Here is a 20,729-nt window from a genome sequence, read left to right as displayed (position 1 = left end):
CTTCTACTACGAAGGGGGAGTGAATAAGAGCTGTTTGAACCAGGGGTCTGGCAGAATGCCATTAGTTTGGTCACACGCGCGGCCGTGAGCACGAGCTCTGTTCCTTTTCATTTCTAAAGACAAAGGAATTGTCCGGTTGAAACATTATTGAAGATTTATGATAAAAACATCCTAAAGATTGATTCTATACATCGTTTGACATGTTTCTACTAACTGTAATATTACTTTTTTGACTTTTCGTCTGGACCTAGTGCCTGAGCCTTGTGAATTTGGATTACTGGACTAAACGTGCGAACAAAAATGAGGTATTTGGACATAAATGATGGACTTTATCGAACAAAACTAACATTTATTGTGGAACTGGGATTCCTGGGAGTGCATTCCGATGAAGATCATCAAAGGTAAGTGAATATTTATAATGCTATTTCTGACTTTTGTTGACTCCACATGGCGGGTATCTGTTTGGTAGCTGAGCGCTCTACTCAGATTTTCGCATGGTGTGCTTTTGCCGTAAAGCATTTTTGAAATCTGACACAGTGGTTGCATTAAGGAGAAGTGTATCTTTGATTCTATGTAAAACACTTGTATCTTTCATCAACGTTTATGATGAGTATTCCTGTAAATTGATGTGGCTCTCTGCAAAATCACCGGATGATTTGGAGGCAAAACATTACTGAACATAACGCGCCAATGTAAACTGAGATTTTTGGATATAAATATGAACTTTATCGAACAAAACATACATGTATTGTGTAACATGAAGTCCTATGAGTGCCATCTGATGAAGATCATCAAAGGTTAGTGATTCATTTTATCTCTATTTCTGCTTTTTGTGACTCCTCTCTTTGGCTGGAAAAATGGCTGTGTTTTTCTGTGGCTAGGCGCTGACCTAACATAATCGCATGGTATGCTTTCGTCGTAAAGCCTTTTTGAAATCGGACACTGTGGTGGGATTAACAACAAGTTTATCTTTAAAATGGTGTATAATATTTGTATGTTTGAGGAATTTTTATTATGAGATTTCGGTTTGAATTTGGCGCCCTGCACTTTCACTGGCTGTTGTCATATCGATCCCGTTAACAGGATTTCAGCCGTAAGAAGTTAAACCCCTTTACCTTATACAGCTACTATGTGCAATATGCAGCTGAGATTATGTTGATTGTTGCTTATTTGAGACAACGGTATTACTGATTGTGAGTAATCAAAGCTTTCACAGCTGTAATGATTACAATACGATTTATTGCGAATATCACTTTGATGTTTATTGTTGACATTTGGCAATGTGACTATTTTGGACTATCATTTAAAAATGCGTAGAACACAGCCTCTGGAGAGTAGGGTGCCTTACCTTAGCCTTGCCGGTGCTCTGTAGGATGTGAACCAGGGCACTGGCCATCTCCTCCTTGTTCTTCACACTGAGGCCAGGCTCCATTATGGAGCACATCAGCATGTAGTTATTGGTAATGTATTCCGCAAACTCCTTATATGACTCCATAGGCAGGATGCTCATGCTCTGGTACCGCGACTTGAGCCGAATCATAGGTCCGGGAGTTTTCCCTTTGTTCGGGTTGGGCGTGCTCACAGAGTACCACTTCTCCACGAACTGGCGTCCCGTGACGGCGCCGGCGGGAATGTTGACCAGGCCCACATAGCTGTTCTTGTCCTTCTTTTTCTTCTTATCAGTCTCCCTGTACAGGTGGACGGTGACACTTTTGACGGCAGGCAAGTTGTTGAACTCAAAGTGCTCTCCCCAGAACACATTGTCTGTTTTGAGTTTGCAGGTAGTCCGTGCGTAAAGCGTGTCGTCCAGACACAACTCACAGAAGTACCTTTTCTTGGCTGGAAGGTCCTTGGCCTCAATAATCCACATTTTCAGCAGGTTCTCCACACGCCGACTGTTGTCCTGTGAAAAACATCAAACATGTGCAACTTCAAACAACAACATTTTCATGGGTGCTCTGACATGTGTTCTACTGTATTGCTCTTTCCTTCCACAGAGGGCCCACTATTTGTATAGGGTTTACCTTGTTTGGATTTACAGCTCTCCTTAAGTTCTCCATCCATTTGTCCCTCTCGGCGGATGACCGACATGAAAAGCATTTTGTTCCAGTGGAAGTGGTTACCTGTGAAGTATGGCAGACAATTAAGCCCTTCCCTTTATGAAAAAGACCCATATGAAAGGAGGGTTGGGTATCACACACACACACACGCTTCAGCTGGGCTGCAGGGTCTGTGCACAGTGCACACTGATACGATGCATACTAAACACTGAGCCTGGACAGCCATTGAAATCCTCTTGCACTTGTCCACGAGAGAAACGCTTGTCCACTCGGTCACAGAGCCATGGTCTGTCCAGCTGGCAGCGTGCTTTAGCATAATAGGCAGTAAATCCTTGTGAATTGGGCCCTCTCGGAGCTCACCTCCCTGAGCAAATCCAGAGAGCAGGAGCATGGAGATGCCAACAGATGGGCCACACAGATACACATGCCACTACCAGGCAGGAAGAGGGGAAGGGAGACCCTCCTGGCAGTGGGGACACTCCCTAGCAGATGCCCAGCCACACACTCACACTACCCAAAGGCACTGGCTGCTTGACAGACATTGAGGGACCCGCCCACCTTTTATTACGCAGGTTTTCAGACTAAGGTAATGGCGACAAAATACAGAGATTAGACACAATGCATTATATATGGTGCTTCAGGATCCTAAAAGACGCTATTAAAAAAAGTCCGCAGTTAGCGAGCCTCGAGCTGTGGCAGAGGAGGCGCTGGTGGGAGGGCTCACCTCGAAGCAGTAGTCCTGGCCCAGGATGCTGCTGTGCACCGGTTTGATCAACACCTCGTCCTCCATGCTGAGATCCAAAGCTTCTACTGCACTGCTGGGGCTGAACAACGACTCATGAGACCGTGATTCCTTCAGCCTCGGCATTAGATGGGATCTGGGGAAGAAGAGGAAGAGACGCGGTCAGTCATTCACACAAATACAATATCTCAACATAGGCAACAATCAGCTATGTCCCACACCAAGGGAAGAGGGCGGGGGAAGGCATGTGTTCCAAAAACAGACTAGTGTTGTGGGTACACCCTGTCGGATGCCACTGGCTTTGGCCCTACGGGGTTGGCATGACTGAGATCTCCATTATTTCCCAGCAGGTAGCTCTCCTGCTGCTTGGATGGGCTTTTGATTGTTTGTTTGGCAGGTGGGGATGCTGCTCCAATAATGCTTTATAGGGCCTCTGGCAAACAGCAGAGCACAGCTGCAGAGGCAAGGTGGCGGCAATCTGACTCGTCACTCAGTCACTAGGCAGGGAAGACTACCATCATGGCCATTAGAGGTCAACAGCAATAACAAAGTTCAAGTGATATCAATCGATATCATTAAAGTGAAAGAAGACAAGAAACTCGTACTATCCACAGTAACATATGATAGCTGATACAGATATTCGTGCAACCAAGTAACTGTAAGGATTCATTTTAGTGTTATTGGTTCAATATTTTAGTTGTATGTGAAAAACATGGCATTTGTAAAAGAAGTATCACAACTTTCAATCCTCAACTCGATTTATTGACCGAAAAAGACAAGAATACAATTTTAAGGTGAATGGAAACAGTAGGCTTTAGAATGCCAGCTATCTGTAACTCGCCATATTGGCATTGTTGCATCACTGGCAAGTTGTCACAGATAATATTAGACAGAAGAAATGTTTGCTCCTACAGTGTATGCTCTTCTTTCTGTTGTTCCATAAGTGGTGTTGGTTAACTCCTGCACATTACAATTCATTTCTAGGAGGGTAAGCAGGGCAATTAAGCACCTGCTGAGCGGCAAAAAGGAGAGATATGCGCTTACTCATTGCTCTCCTGGCTCTTCATTGGCTGCATGAATTAAACATGGCTGTACTTCCTGCCTCGGGGATGAGTCGGGAAAAGTCCTCGGGTGGGGAGTGAATCGTCACATTCTCTAGCTCAGCTCATTAGTATGGTGGCGGGGACACAGTGAGGAGCTGTGAGAAATACAGAGAGATACCTGGCAGAGCCTCGAGGTCCAACTAAATTAAACCTTCCTCTCTGAGAAGCTAGATCTCTGGGGGAAAACTTTTTGCATGCGGGTAACATTTTAAAATAGAGTCTTTGGGAAGCTCTGGGTGGATTTTGTTCTTGGTGACTGTTTAACAAAATGTGACAGTGTAAAATTGTTTACAATAAGCCTTAATGAAACAAATTGTACTACAGTAATGTACTACAATAATGTTATAATGGCCTTTAAATGAAAATGGGTCTGGTTCCATAATATTAGGACAGAGTCTCCTAAATCCAGTCTTCGAGTACGTCCAACAGTACACATTTTTGTCGTACCCCCAGCCTCTACTTGTCAATTAATCATCAAGCCCTCAATGAGTTGAATCAGGTGAGGTTGTCCTGGGCCACAACAAAAATGTGTGCTGTTGTTGGGGGTACTCGAAGACTGGAGTTGGGAACCACTGATATAGGGGATCAATGACGTAAAAGAAATCCTCATATTTCCAGTCAATGACAAACAAGTGTCATGATCACTAGACCAAACTCCAAGGCAGTAGGCTAGCTCTGTAACTCATGCTGCAGTCTGTTAATGCACTGTGCTGACAACTTTGCTTCTTTTTAATTCACTTCCTGAGAGATGAGCATCTGATGGCAGCTATTCAACTTGCAGTCTGTGGCACATCATTTACCCAATGATCTTGTCAATGCCGTTGGGGGCCGAGCACACAAACAGCCGAAAACAGCCAATTAAATGAGGTCAGACTATCGTTTGTCTCGGAGACGGTGGTATCTGAATCGAAATTAACATAAAACAAACACTTCTACCTCTTACAGCACAGAATGAAAATAAATATATACGTACAGTAGCCTACTGGCAGAGTTAGATATATTTACGAATAGAATACTGCATTATAGTATTTCATGAGGTTATACTTATTGGTATTTGCACTGCAGACAGGTCCGATTGCCATAAAATAAAAAAAATCTTTAAAAAATGATATCCAAATCCACACTGATATTGCTAAATGTTCAGAAACCCTTAAATGTTTTTTCTGAAAAGAAAAACAAACAATTGTAAGTAATTGTGGACAACATTCAAAGCATTAAAGGAAAACTCCACCCAAAAACGATATTTTTGTATTTGTTTAATTAGTCCATTGCTGATATAGTCCCGAAATGTTTTGTATATCAGCAATGAAGTTTAAGGTATACAGAATAACTTTCAAAATACAGAAATACAGCCGGCTGAATTTCTGTATTTTGAGAGTTATACAATACCAGTCAAAAGTTTGGACATCTGCTCATTCGTTTTTCTTTATTTTTTAAAACTATTTTCTACATTGTAGAATAATAGTGAAGACATCAAAACTATATATATTTTTAAAAACACATATGGAATCATGTAGTAACCAAATAAGTGCTCCTCTGTCCAGTGTCTGTTCTTTTGCCCATCTTTAATCTTTTCGTTTTATTGGCCAGTCTGAGATATGGCTTTTTCTTTGCAACTCCGCCTAGATGGCCAGCATCCCAGAGTTGCCTCTTCACGGTTGACGTTTAGACTGGTGTTTTGCGGGTACTATTTAATGAAGCTGCTAGTTGAGGACTTGTGAGGCGTCTGTATCTCAAAATAGACACTAATGTACTTGTTCTCTTGCTCAGTTGTGTACCGGGGCCTCCCACTCCTCTTTCTATTCTGGTTAGAGCCAGTTTGCGCTGTTCTATGAAGGGAGTAGTACACAGCGTTGTACGAGATCTTCAGTTTCTTGCCAATTTCTCACATGGGATAGCCTTCATTTCTCAGAACAAGAATAGACTGACGAGTTTCAGAAGAAAGTGCATTGTTTCTGGCCATTTTGAGCCTTTAATCAAACCCACAAATGCTGATGCTCCAGATACTCAACTAGTCAAAAGAAGGCCAGTTTTATTGCTTCTTTAATCAGGACAACAGTTTTCAGCTGTGCTAACATAATTGCAAAGGGTTTTCTAATGATCAATTAGCCTTTTAAAATGATAAACTTGGATTAACTAACACAACGTGCCATTGGAACACAGGAGTGATGGTTGCTGATAATGGGCCTCTATACGCCTACAGTATGTAGATATTCCATTTAAAAAAATCAGATTCAGTTTCCAGCTACAATAGTCTTTACAACATTAATTATGTCTACACTGAATTTCTGATCAATTTGATGTTATTTTAATGTGCTTTCAAAAACAAGGACATTTCTGAGTGACCCCAAACTTTTGAAAGGTTATATATATATATATATATATATGACACACACATACAGTTGAAGTCGGAAGTTAACATACACTTAGGTTGGAGTCATTAAAAATCGTTTTTTCAAACACTCCTCATATTTCTTGTCAACAAACTATAGGTGTGGCAAGTCGGTTAAGACATCTACTTTGTGCATGACACAAGTCATTTTTCCAACAATTGCTTACTGACAGATTACGTCACTTATAATTGACTGTATCACAATTCCAGTGGGTCAGAAGTTTACATACACTAAGTTGACGGTGTCTTTAAACAGCTTGGAAAAATAATGTCATGGCTTTAGAAGCTTCTGATAATCTAATTGACATTATTTGAGTAAATTGGAGGTGTACCTGTGGATGTATTTCAAGGCCTATCAAACTTAGTCCCTCTTTGCTTGACATCATGGGAAAATCAAAAGAAATCAGCCAAGACCTCAGAAAAAAATGTGTAGTCCTCCACAAGTCTGGTTCATCCTTGGGACCAATTTCCAAATGCCTGAAGGTACCACATTCATCTGTACAAACAATACTACGCAGTATAAACACCATGGGACCACGCAGCCGTCATACCGCTCAGGAAGGAGACGCGTTCTGTCTCCTAGAGATGAACGTACTTTGGTGGGAAAAGTGCAAATCAATCCCAGAACAACAGCAAAGGACCTTGTGAAGATGCTGGAGGAAACAGATACAAAAGTATCTATATCCACAGTAAAACAAGTCTTATATCGACATATCCAGAAAGGCCGCTCAGCAAGGAAGAAGCCACTGCTCCAAAACCGAAATAAAAAAAGCCAGACTACGGTTTGCAACTGCACATGGGGACAAAGATCATACCTTTTGGAGAAATTACCTCTGGTCTGATGAAACAAATAGAACTGTTTGGCCATAATGACCATCGTTATGTTAGGAAGAAAAAGGGGGAGGCTTGCAAGCCGAAGAACACCATCCCAACCGTGAAGCACAGGGGTGGCAGCATCATGTTGTGGGGGTGCTTTACTGCAAGAGGGACTGGTACACTTCACAAAATAGATGGCATGATGAGGCAGGAAAATGATGTGGATATATTGAAGCAACATCTCAAGACATCAGTCAAGAAGTTAAAGCTTGGTTGCAAATTGGTCTTCCAAATGGACAATGCTTCCAAAGCTGTGGCAAAATGGTTAAAGGACAACAAAGTCAAGGTATTGGAGCGGCTATCACAAAGCCCTCACCTCAATCCCATAGAAACTGTGTGGACAGAACTGAAAAAGCATGTGCGAGTAAGGAGGCCTACAAACCTGACTCAGTTACACCATCCCTGTCTGGAGGAATGGACCAAAATTCACCCAACTTATTGTGGGAAGCTTGTGGAAGGCTACCCAAAACGTTTGACAATTTAAAGACAATGCTACCAAATACTAATTGAGTGTATGTACACTTCTGACCCACTGGGAATGTGATGAAAGAAATAAAAGCTGAAATAAATCACTCTACTATTATTTTGACATTTCACATTCTTAAAATACTAAAATAAAGGGGGGATCCTAACTGACCTAAGACAAGGAATTTTTACTAGGATTAAATGTCAGGAATTGTGAAAAACTGAGTTTAAATGTATTTGGCTAAGGTGTATGTAAACTTCCGACTTCAACTGACACCTACTCATTCAAGGGTTTTTCTTAATTTTTACTATTTTCAATGTTGTAGAATAATAGTGAAGACATCAAAACTATGAAATAACACATATGGAATCATGTAGTAACCAAAAAAGTGTTAAAATATATATTTTATATTTGAGATTCTTCAAATAGCCACCCTTTGCCTTGACAATTTTGCACACTCTTGGCATTCTCTCAACCAGCTTCATGAGGTAGTCACCTGGAATGCATTTCAATTAACAGGTGTGCCTTCTTAAAATAATTTATTTCCTTCTTAATGTGTTTCAGCCAATCAGTTGAGTTGTGACAAGGTGGGGGGGGGGGGGGCTATACAGAAGATGGTCTTTTACCAAATAAGGCTAAGTCCATATTATGGCAAGAACAGCTCAAATAAGCAAAGAGAAACGACAGTCCATCATTAATTTAAGACATGGTCAGTCAATCCGGAAAATGTCAAGAACTTTAAAAGTTTCTTCAAGTGTAGTCGCAAAAACCATCAAGCGCTATGATGAAACTGGCTCTCATAATGACGCCATGGGAATGGAAGACCCAGAGTTACCTCTACCACATAGAATAAGTTCATTAGAGTTACGAGCCTCTGAAATTGCAGCCCAAATAAATGCTTCAGAGTTCAAGTAAAAGACACATCAACTGCTTGGAGACTGTGTGAATTGGGCCTTCATGGTCAAATTTCTGCAACGAAATCACATCTAAAGGACACCAATAAGAAGAGAATTGCTTAGACCAAGAAACACGAGCAATGGATATTAGACCGGTGGAAATTTGTCCATTGGTTTGTTGTCCATATTTGAGATTTTTGGTTCCAACCGCCATGTCTGTGAGACGCAGTGTAGGTGAACGTATGATCTCCGCATGTGTGGTTCCCACCGTAAAGCATGGAGGAGGAGGTGTTATGGTGTGGGGGTGCTTTGCTGGTGATACTAATTTATTTAGAATTCAAGGTACACTTAACCAGCGTGGCTTCCACAGCATTATGCAGAGATACGCCATCCCATCTGGTTTGCGCTTAGTGGGACTATCATTTGTTTTTCAACAGTACAATGACCCAAGACACCTCCAGGCTGTATAAGGGCTATTTTAGCAAGAAGGGGAGTGATGGAGTGCTGCATCAGATGACCTGGCCTCCACAATCCCCCAACCTCAACCCAATTGAGATGGCTTGGGATGTGTCGAATGTGAAGGGAAAGCAGTCAACAAGTACTCAGCATGTGGGAACTCATTCAAGACTGTTGTAAAATCATTCCAAGTAAAGCTGCTTGAGAGAATGCCAAGAGTGTACAAAGCTGTCATTAAGGCAAAGGGTGGCTATTTGAAGAATCTAAAATACAAAATATTTTGATTTGTTTAACACTTTTTTGGTTACGACATGATTCCATATGTGTTATTACAATAGTTTTGATGTCTTCAGTATTACTCTACAATGTAGAAAATAGTAAAAATAAAGAAAAACCCTTGAATGAGTAGGTGTTCTTAAAGTTGACTGGTACTGTACATAATGTTGTGAACAAACAAACTTAGATTCTATACATTTCCATATTTTGTTAATAATATAAGCCAGATAGGCCTATATATTTTATTTTAAAAAACTAAATAAAATAAAAAACGAATAATTGTATTTGTCACATACACGTGTTTAGCAGATGTTATTGCGGGTGTAGCGAATTGCTTGTGTTTCTAGCTCCAACAGTGCAGTAATATCTAACAAGTAATATTTAACAATACACACAATCTAAAGTAAAGGACTGGAATTAAGAATATATAAATATTTGGAAGAGCAATGTCTAAGCGGCATAGACTAACATACAGTAGAATAGGAGACAATACAGAATATACATACTATGAGATGTGTAAATGCAAAATATGCAAACATTATTCATGGGCCACTAGTCACTTTAATAAAGTGGTCAGTGATTTCAAGTCTATGTATATAGGGCAGCAGCCTCTAATGTGCTAGTCATGAATTCAAACTACCACATTAAATGCACAGCCCAGCAATTTATACAGTTGATTTGCTTGTCGTCATCTCTTCTACCATGTCCTCCACCATCTGTTGTGCAGTTCCAGTCGGTTAAAGTTAAAACATCAAAAGGCAATACAGGTGTAAAATAAAAAATGGAACAGATGTTGTGCCCATTATCCTATTAATCATTATTCATCGCTGCAGCCATCTACACGTTTTTACCTCAGATATCAGATCACTTAGTGGCTTTTTGATATGGGACTGTAAATACTGGCCACTTCCAAAATGCCTCAAACGCCAGGAAACGTGGACCCCAAAGGACCTCTGTTCTGAAAAGCAAACACCCGAGCAAGGAAGTCACTCGAAACAACAGGCAGAAAGCATGTTTTAGTGTCGAAAAAAGGGAACATGGAGGACGATTCTTAGAATCCAGATTGCACCAAAAAAACAGTACGCTAACAATCATACATCAATAACGGCAAAGTGTTATAGCTGTCGCTTTCCTCATCCTCAGATGAGGTGAGGAGAGAAGGATCTTCTGACCAAAATGCGGAGTCAGGGAAATAAGCCATCTTTATTACAAATAAGACGTCGACTAAACAAAACAAAACACTTTCAAAACTTACAAAATAACAAAACGTAACGAACGGAACCTGAACATAAACTTACATAGACAAACGTAAACTCACGAACAGGAACGTTACATCAAAACACACGAACAGCCAAACAGCTCCGAAAGTGAATAATATCGACAACGACGAAGACATCACAGGAGACAATCACCCACAAACAAACAGTGAGAATGCCCTACCTAAATATGACTCTTAATTAGAGGCAAACGCAAACCACCTGCCTCTAATCAAGAGCCATACCAGGCAAACCAAAAACCAACATAGAAACAGATAACATAGACTGCCCACCCAAAACACATGCCCTGACCATAAACACATAAAAACAACATAAAACAGGTCAGGACTGTTACAGTACCCCCCCCTCAAGGTGCGCACGCCGGGCGCACCAGCACAAAGTCCAGGGGAGGGTCCGGGTGGGCAGTTGACCACGGTGGTGGTTCCGGCTCAGGACGCTGTCCCCATACCACCATAGTCACTCCCCTCTTCTGTCTACCCCTTCTAATGACCACCCTAACACTACCTTCCCCTAAATAAACAGCTAGCACCGGGACAAGGGGCAGCACCGGGACAAGGGGTAGCACCAGGACAAGGGGCAGCACCAGAACAAGGGGCAGCACCAGGATAAGGACCAGCACCGGAATAAGGGGCAGCACCGGGACAAGGGGCAGCACCGGGACAAGGGGCAGCACCGGGACAAGGGGCAGCACCGGGACAAGGGGCAGCACCGGGACAAGGGGCAGCACCGGGACAAGGGGCAGCACCGGGACAAGGGGCAACACCGGGACAAGGGGCAGATCCCGGCTGAAGGACTCTGGCAGGTCCCGTTTGGACGGCTCTGGCAGGTCCATGCAGGCTGACGGCTCTCGACGCTCATGGCAGACTGACGGCTCTCTACGCTCATGGCAGGCTGACGGCTCTCGACGCTCATGGCAGGCTGACGGCTCTCGACGCTCATGGCAGGCTGACGGCTCTCGACGCTCATGGCTCTCTGACGGCTCTGGCTGCTCATGGCTCTCTGACGGCTCTGGCTGCTCATGGCTCTCTGACGGCTCTGGCTGCTCATGGCTCTCTGACGGCTCTGGCTGCTCATGGCTGGCTGACGGATCTGGCTGCTCATGGCTGGCTGACTGATCTGGCAGATCCTGTCTGGTTGGCGGCTCTGGCAGATCCTGTCTGGTTGGCGGCTCTGGCAGATCCTGTCTGGTTGGCGGCTCTGGCAGATCCTGTCTGGCGGGCGGCTCTAGCGGCTCCTGTCTGGCTGACGGCTCTAGCGGCTCCTGTCTGGCGGATGGCTCTGTAGGCTCATGGCAGACGGGCGGCTTTGCAGGCTCATGGCAGACGGGCGGCTTTGCAGGCTCCTGGCAGACGGATGGCTCAGATGGCGCTGGGGAGACGGATGGCTCAGATGGCGCTGGGGAGACGGATGGCTCAGATGGCGCTGGGGAGACGGATGGCTCTGGCCGGATACGGCGCACTGTAGACCTGGTGCGTGGTGCCGGAACTGGAGGCACCGTGCTAATGATAAGCACCTTCCTACTAGTGCGGGGAGCAGGGACAGGGCACACTGAACTCTCAAAGCGTACTCTATACCTGGTGCGTGGTACCGGCACTGGTGGCACCTGGCTGAGGGCACGCACCTCAGGACTAGTACGGGGAGAAGTGACAGTGTGTACAGGACTTAGGAGACGCACAGGTGGCTTAGTGCGTGGGGCCGGAACTGGAGGCACCGAACTGGATACACGCACTATAGGGAGAGTGCGTGGAGGAGGAACAGGGCTCTGGAAATGTACTGGTAGCCTAGTGCGTAGTGTAGGCACTGTAGGTACTAGGCTGGGGCGGGGAGGTGGCGCCGGAAATACCGGACCGTGGAGGCGTACTGGCACTCTTGAGCATTGAGCTTGCCCAACCTTACCTGGTTGAATACTCCCGGTTGCCCGACCAGTGCGGGGAGGTGGAATAACCCGCACCGGGCTATGTAGGCGAACCGGGGAAACCATGCGTAAGGCAGGTGCCATGTATGCCGGCCCGAGGAGACGCACTGGAGACCAGACGCGTTGAGCCGGCCTCATGACACCTGGCTCAATGCCCAATCTAGCCCTACCAGTGCGGGGAGGTGGAATAACCCGCACCGGGCTATGCACACGTACAGGAGACACCGTGCGCTCTACTGCGTAACACGGTGTCTGCCCGTACTCCCGCTCTCCACAGTTAGCCTGGGAAGTGGGCGCAGGTCTCCTACCTGCCCTTGGCCCACTACCCTTTAGCCCCCCCCCCAAGAAATTTTTGGGAGTTACTCACGGGCTTTTCGGGCTTCCGTGCAAGACGTGTCCCCTCATAATTCCGGTTTCGAGCTTGATTCTCCGGCTTCCATCCACGTCTCCTAGCTGCCTCCTTAAACCACCGCTCCTGGGCTGTGGCTGCCTTCTTCTCCTCCTTTGGACGGCGATATTCCCCTGGTTGAGCCCAAGGTCCTCTACCGTCCAGGATCTCCTCCCAAGTCCAGAAATCCTTGTTGCTCCGTCGAGCATTCCCATACCGCTTGGTCTCTGTTTGTTGGTGGGTGATTCTGTTATAGCTGTCGCTTTCCTCATCCTCAGATGAGGTGAGGAGAGAAGGATCTTCTGACCAAAATGCGGAGTCAGGGAAATAAGCCATCTTTATTACAAATAAGACGTCGACTAAACAAAACAAAACACTTTCAAAACTTACAAAATAACAAAACGTAACGAACGGAACCTGAACATAAACTTACATAGACAAACGTAAACTCACGAACAGGAACGTTACATCAAAACACACGAACAGCCAAACAGCTCCGAAAGTGAATAATATCGACAACGACGAAGACATCACAGGAGACAATCACCCACAAACAAACAGTGAGAATGCCCTACCTAAATATGACTCTTAATTAGAGGCAAACGCAAACCACCTGCCTCTAATCAAGAGCCATACCAGGCAAACCAAAAACCAACATAGAAACAGATAACATAGACTGCCCACCCAAAACACATGCCCTGACCATAAACACATAAAAACAACATAAAACAGGTCAGGACTGTTACACAAAGTCAGAACACAAAACACGAAAACAGGTTAAACATCACCACTAGGGTTTCAAAAGATGCATATACAATGTCTCTAGGGCAATCAAAAATGGATGTGGGGCTATCACTGTGTCCAATCTAGTTGGGAGACAAATCAATCAAATCAGAGAATCTTTGTGAGCTATCGTGAGCGAGACTGAACATTTTCTAAGCTCCTGTGTATTGAAAGGAAAACATTCGCCAAAAGCCTGTATTATTTTATACAACGAGCTTAAACTAATCCTGTTGAGGGTACAAAGATCAAAATCGGTAAATAGATACATTTCAAAACATCTGCATCTGCATGTCTCTCAACCGGTTGGCTACATACTCACCTATTTGGATAATGTCATGAGTATTAGGAGTGCAAAGATTTTACAATACCAACTACACACAATGTGTCAGAATGCGCCTCGAAAAACAGAAACGGCTCCATTAGATTCATGTTTTTATAGCTGAAAGACTTGAGATTACGCAACCTCTGCACTATCGGCATGGATGACCATTGCGTTCCACTTGCAAGGCTCTTTCTCAAAGCAGCTTACCGCGGTAATACTCTGGCAAAATAAGTACATTTTGAAAGAACAGGGTGAAAGTGGTAACCCGCTGTATAACCTACAGTCGCATAACTGCACGGTGCACATGATACTATTTGCTACATAACAATTATTGGGTGTCAAGCACAAGAATCGTTCATCGGAGCATGCTAAACTGATTACTCAAATGTATGCTCCATATTCAAAATATGACCAGTTTAAGTGTTGAATTAATAAATAAATACACACTAAACATAAGTCTAGCAAACAGCAATCTGTTCAAAGTGCTGCGACTGGGAAGATACTGTATCACACAGGCCTAGAAACGTGATGACATGTTTGCGCCTCCTTTTGACAACTGTTCCACTGCTAAGAAGATGTCTGATTGCCTCCAAAATGAGCTGTGACAGGAGTTTGGATTTAATGAGCACCAACACGTTAGTCCAGACTCCAGACCCAGAATCCCTCCATCAAAAGGCCTCTCTGTCTAGTGTGTGTGTTTCTGAGACAGGCACGGGAACGTCGGCATGAATATCACAATGCCTTTTTTCCCCTCTACAAGGCAGTAAAAAAATAAATAAAAATGCGATGACAGAAACCATTAAAGCCCTTCATTTCTCACCTTTTCTCCAACCTCACTTCGAGTATTGCAGTCAGAGAAGCTCTGCAGAACTGAGGAAAAAAACCATCTTCAACTCTCTATGATCACACGTGTGCACACTCATGCTAAGTGCTGGACACACACACACACACACACACACACACACACACACACACACACACACACACACACACACACACACACACACACACACACACACACACACACACACACACACACACACACACACACACACACACACACACACACACACACACACACACACACAGCAGGGTAGAGCTGGTTGCCACTCCTGTAGTGAATATTTCAGAAGCTTTTAGAACAGTAACATATCGGGTGGCTGCCTTTCAGAACACAGATGAAAAGTGATTTTGAGACCCACCTAGTGTCTTTCAACATACCACATGCAAACAGTCTTGTCATGTGTGAACACTGTTTGGAGCCATAGGACATTAGAAACTAAATGGTAATCTGGGAGAGATGTTAAGCGCCGGGTGGAAGGTCGAGGACATTCTTGAGATGTCATTATAGAGTGAACTACAGTGTTGTGCATCTATTCTGGAACAAAGGAACACTATGCTGCCTGGCTAAACACAAATGAATGTGTCTACTAGGAGCAAATATTGACTGCGACAAGCCATCTTTCAACATTTTCATTCTATGAAATAAAAACCAGAACAATCAGGACGACAGCTAGACTGCTGCCTTGCATCCAAACACAAGAAACACCCTCAAAGTCTATAGACAAATAATAAGACGCCAAGCCCACAAAACCTATATAGAAATTCTGAGACATTTGCGTAGAATGCACTGTGTCAAGCGTTCCTAACACACTGAGATGGAGACAGTGCAGTCCATCAGATGGATGATTGAGTCTGAGGCGGAATACTCACCAGACATTCCGTCAGAATCCCCGGGAACCATTTGAGCAAGGAGGAGAAAGAGGAGGTGGATGAGGAGGAAGCCGTCTCAGTGCTCCATTTTCTTCTGTGTGGTGAGAGCGGAGGAAAGCATGGTGGGGCTCATTCAGCCTGCACAGCGTGCTGCTGCTAGCCTATTGCTCTCCTTCCCTCCCTCCCAGTCTGTCTGTCTCCTCTGGACTCTTTATTCTAGCCCCGCCGAGAGAGCCACAGCCTGCCCTACTTCCTCCCCCGCTCTTCTCCTTTAAGTGGGCCACTGCTCCCTCTCTCTCCCTCTGGCTGGCGGAGGACTGCTTGTGCCCACCGTCTTGTGCTCCCTCTCTCTATCCCCCTCACCCTCTCTTTCGTCTGTCTGTCTGCCTCCGTGTGTGTGCCCGCGCAGCGGAAGCAGGCTTTTTGGTGTGCTGTAACTCTGCCCCCTCCTGCTGCAGTGTTTGTGCGCGTGTGAGTGTGGTCTTTTGTCCTGGTGTCTTTGTGACGGACTGGCCTGCTCCCTACACAGAGATCTGTCTCTGGGGATTAGCAGTCACTCACTGCAGATCACACAACTCTCTCTCTTTCTCGTTCCTCTTTTCATAGAAGCAGCAGCAGGGACAGACCAAAGGTTAGTGGTGCTGCACAATGTACTTAGGGGGTGCAGTACAAGGTGAGGCCATATGGTATGCTGTTTGGTCAATCGGATCATTTGAAGCTGTACTCGGTTCAGAAGAATTCAGCAGCCTTGTTTAGAGTGCAGCACTCACTACAGTTCAGAGCTCTAGAACAAGGGTAAAGCATAAGTGGTCCTTATCTTCCCTATAGTGTCAGAAGAGTTCCATCCATTAAAACAGCCACCTCTGAGAATCAAAGACGTTCACTCATGCACAACTTATTGGAGGCACACACACACACACACAACGCTACAATAAATAATATACACACTTGATAAGTGTCAGGTTTTTTGTGTTTCTATGACAACACTGCGTCAGGGAAAATGGTATCTTTGCTTCCTGGCAACTGACACTGTTCACGGGTAAGTGGGCAATTTTCAGACAATTTTTTTTTTCTACACTTCACAAGATGTTTTTTTTTTCTCTCCTTTCACACAAATGATTGTGTCTCTGGAGTCTGACATGGAAGTGAGTGCAGGTTGAGCCACACGACCATGACACATAAATTACGTCACCCACAGAATTTTGGTACCTTGAGGGCATTCTGCGCATCTCCCCGTTATTGCATGAGAAGTTAACAATTATCATCTTCGGCATAAAACCGCTGAGTACTCCAGAGGAGAATAATAAAGGTTGCTAAGCAGTACTGTATTAAACCTGTCTAGGATGAGGGTGCCGCTAGCGGCACTCCCCCCCCACCCCCACTGAAAAGGCAGAGCCGCGAAATTAAAAAAAAATATTTTTTTACAATATTTAACTTTCACACATTAAAGTCCAATACAGCTAATGAAAGACACAGATCTTGTGAATCCAGCCAACATGTCCGATTTTTAAAATGTTTTACAGGGAAGACACAATATGTAAAGATGTACATCTATTACCTAAAAACACATTAGCATAATCCACCATCTTTTATTTGTCCACCAACACCAGTAGCTATCACCAATTCGGCTAAACTAAGATATTTATAGCCCCTAACCAAGAAAAAAACTCATCAGATGACAGTCTGATAACATATTTATGGTATGGGATAGGTTTTGTTAGAAAAAAGTGCATATTTCAGGTAGATGGCATAGGTTACAATTGCACCCACCGTCACAAATGGACTAGAATAACTACATAGAGCAACGTGTTTACCTACTTACTAATCATCAAACATTTCGTAAAAATACACAGCATACACTAATCGAAAGACACAGATCCTGTGAATACAGACAATATTTCAGATTTTCTAAGTGTCTTACAGCGAAAACACAATAAATCGTTATATTAGCATAGCACAGGTGCAAACATTACCCCAGCATTAATTCTAGCCAAAGTGAGCGATAACGTCAACATCGCCAAAATATATTATTTTTTTCACTAACCTTCTCAGAATTCTTCAGATGACACCCCTGTAACATCACATTACAACATGCATATACAGTTTGTTCGAAAATTTGCATATTTAGCCACCAAAATCATGGTTAGACAATGTGAAATGTAGCCCAGCTGGTGAGAAAATGTCCGTGCGCCATATTAGACAGTGATCTACTCTTATACATAAATACTCATAAACGTGACTAAAAAATATAGGGTGGACATCGATTGATAGACAATTTAATTCTTAATACAATCGCGGAATTACATTTTTTAAATTATCCTTACTTTTCAATACAGTTTGCGCCAAGCGAAGCTACGTCAAAAAACATGGCGTCCTAAGCCACTAACATTTTTCGACAGAAACACGATTTATCATAATAAATTGTTCCTACTTTGAGCTGTTCTTCCATCAGTATCTTGGGCAAAGGATATTTTCTTGGGTCTAATCGTCTTTTGGTGGAAAGCTGTCCTCTTGCCATGTGGAAATGCCAACTGCGTTCGGGATGAACTGGAAGCGTGCCCAGCTATTCACAGCGTTTCAGAAATAAATGTCCCAAAATCGCACTAAACGGATATAAATTGCTATAAAACGCTTTAAATTAACTACCTTATGATGTTTTTAACTCCTATAACGAGTCTTAACATGACCGGAAAAGATTACTCCCAACACTAATGCTTGGAACAGGTGCGGGTCGGTGTCCTCCACGCGCATGACGCACCAAGAAAAGACTTGCTAGCTACAGGGTTTTTTAATTTATAGTGCCTGTGAACGCGCAATCGACCCCATTCAAATCGTCATCACGTAAAGGCATCCAGGGGAAGACGTAAGCAGTGTCCGTATACTCATAGCAATAACAGTGCCCTTTTAACTGACTCCAGATCAGGGGCCAACATTTCTGAAATCTGACTCCATGTCAGGGAAATTGCTGTAGAATGGGTTCTGTTCCACTTAGAGACAAAATTTCAACTCCTATAGAAACTATAGACTGTTTTCTATCAAATAATAATAATAATATGCATATTGTACGATCAAGAATTTTGTGGGAAGCCGTTTCAAAAATTACACGATTAGCATAAATAGTGACAACAGCGCCCCCAGCCTCAACAGGTTTTAAAGGTGGCGTAATGGAAAAACAAAGACCTCTTAGTAAAGAATAGGAGAAATGGTCGAAATCACAGCCCAAAACTTGGACTGTGTCCTACAAAGTGATTTATCTCCTGCTTAACGGCCCTTTAACAATTAGGGTACCCAATTACAGGCCAGGAACCCACACAGGACAAATAAGTACGTGCGTGTGCGTGTGAAACAATGAACCGCAGCGGTCAAGGATTGGGTTAAGCTCTCACTTAAAACAAAATAAATCCGAAGTAACAAGATAGGGGCTTTGTGCTGATCAGTGGGATTCACTGCCGTAAACGTTATAGCTTACCACTTCCATTGCCTGATCAGATCACTGCTCAGTCAGAACAATGCCCTCTGGTAATAATGTAACAGCATATACTGTAAACCTTCCGCATCAACAAGATCTCCACCACAACACTGTCCTGACCTGCACCCATGATGATGTCACTTCCAGTTGCGCTGCCATTTCTGGGCTAGTGCGTCGACAAAAATCCGTCTTGCAGCAGACAGAATCTTGTTTTCTGTAGCCATTAGTATCTGATTCTCAACAAACGTGTGCTAAAATGTCAGACACAAAACTGATGGGAATCCCGGTACAGCACCACCAGCGTAATAGACAATGCTGTCCTCCTGGCATGGTGTTTACAGGCTCTCGTAGGCTCCGAATCTCGACAGGACTAGAGCAGGGCTGGATTAGCATGCAGTCTGTCGGTGAGAAGATCTCCGAGTCATTTCCCATGTCAGGCAGTGTTGAGAAGACAGGAGGACAGAACTCCTGCTCCTGTCAGGAGTTATCGTATGGGCCTGCATTATTAAGTTGCTTGGCTCCAAGCCGATTAAGCAAGAGAGCACAGTCACGATGCCAGGAACATTTGGCTGAAAGTCTCGACAAAAGGGTCTGTTCTGACACAAGGACCAATGTGTAATGTCTTCTACAAACCAGCAGTTTGTTACAAGTGCGGTCACTATCGAAAACAATGCATTTGCTGTGTAAAATGAACCTCTATAAGTGAAAATGTGGAATTTGACCTGCTGTTTGCCAACAGACTGCCCCCTGCTGGGTGGCCTTTAAAAAAAATCTGAACGAAGGCTCTTGCATGTCTTATCAATCTCTCTCTCTAAAAAAAAAACACCCTATATAAAGGCTAAGCTACATATGGTATTGACATAATAGGTTTCTTCAATGACTTGTGTGCATCTGTTCTAAGCTGATAATGTGAAAGGTCATTACTTTTGAAATAGAGACAAGTTTAAAAAATGCTGCATTGTTTTGTGTGGGTTAAACATGTAAATTGTTAGCTGATGATTGCCGGATACGCCTAATCTTAGGAAGCACACGCTGACACTGCATGGTTGAGACAAGGATGTTTTATAACAGATGCACCACACTGAGTGAAAGGGCATGCGCGGAGACATTTCGCAGTTGTTTATTCTCATGGATTAGGCCTAGGCTAAGTCAAACAGGGCCAAGAAATGTGGCACTGTTCAGAGGTTTGTGGTCCAAGCCAAATTCACGAACAACAATAAGACAATGGAAGTACGGCACTGAAGCATAACTTACGATTACAGGCTACTAAGCTACTAAAATAGACTCATTTATGAAATAGGCTTTATCTGAATAAATCAATTACATTTGAACATAAAAATGGAAAGGAGATTTGACATCACTATTGCAATTAGACAACAATACAATAGAGACCTAGTCCCTAATGGTAGTGTATGGATCCAGTCATGAGGCATGTTAGTAGTTATATTATTCAGGAACCAATAGATAGATCTCATTTTTGGAAATGACCCTTGAAAAGCGAGAAATCGTACAGATTTAGCCTATAATAATAGGCTATCCTACAAGATTAGGAATTCCCTCACCTTCCGGAAGGCATGAAATGCCAGCAAGTCATC

At 43.6% G+C, this 20,729-nt stretch overlaps 1 protein-coding gene across 3 annotated transcripts in view; it reads right to left on the bottom strand.

Annotated features, from left to right (window-relative positions):
• The window catches only part of LOC129825986 (disabled homolog 2-interacting protein-like), a 97,675-nt gene that overhangs the window by 17,696 nt on the left and 59,250 nt on the right, over positions 1-20,729 (bottom strand). For 2 of the 3 annotated variants that reach the window (XM_055886206.1, XM_055886207.1), the window contains exons 4-6: positions 2,785-2,938; positions 2,025-2,123; positions 1,349-1,903 (exon numbers count right to left, since the gene is read on the bottom strand). In XM_055886206.1, coding sequence (XP_055742181.1) covers positions 1,349-1,903; positions 2,025-2,123; positions 2,785-2,938 — 808 coding nt within the window. Of the gene's footprint in view, positions 1-1,348; positions 1,904-2,024; positions 2,124-2,784; positions 2,939-15,665; positions 16,177-20,729 lie in introns of those variants that run through there. The other variant, XM_055886208.1, reaches the window with a different exon arrangement.

Source organism: Salvelinus fontinalis, chromosome 28 (genome assembly GCF_029448725.1).
Source record: "Salvelinus fontinalis isolate EN_2023a chromosome 28, ASM2944872v1, whole genome shotgun sequence".
In the NCBI taxonomy this organism is placed as follows: domain Eukaryota; kingdom Metazoa; phylum Chordata; class Actinopteri; order Salmoniformes; family Salmonidae; genus Salvelinus; species Salvelinus fontinalis.
Note: the sequence above shows the minus strand (reverse complement) of the source record. Positions and strands in the feature narration are given on the sequence as shown.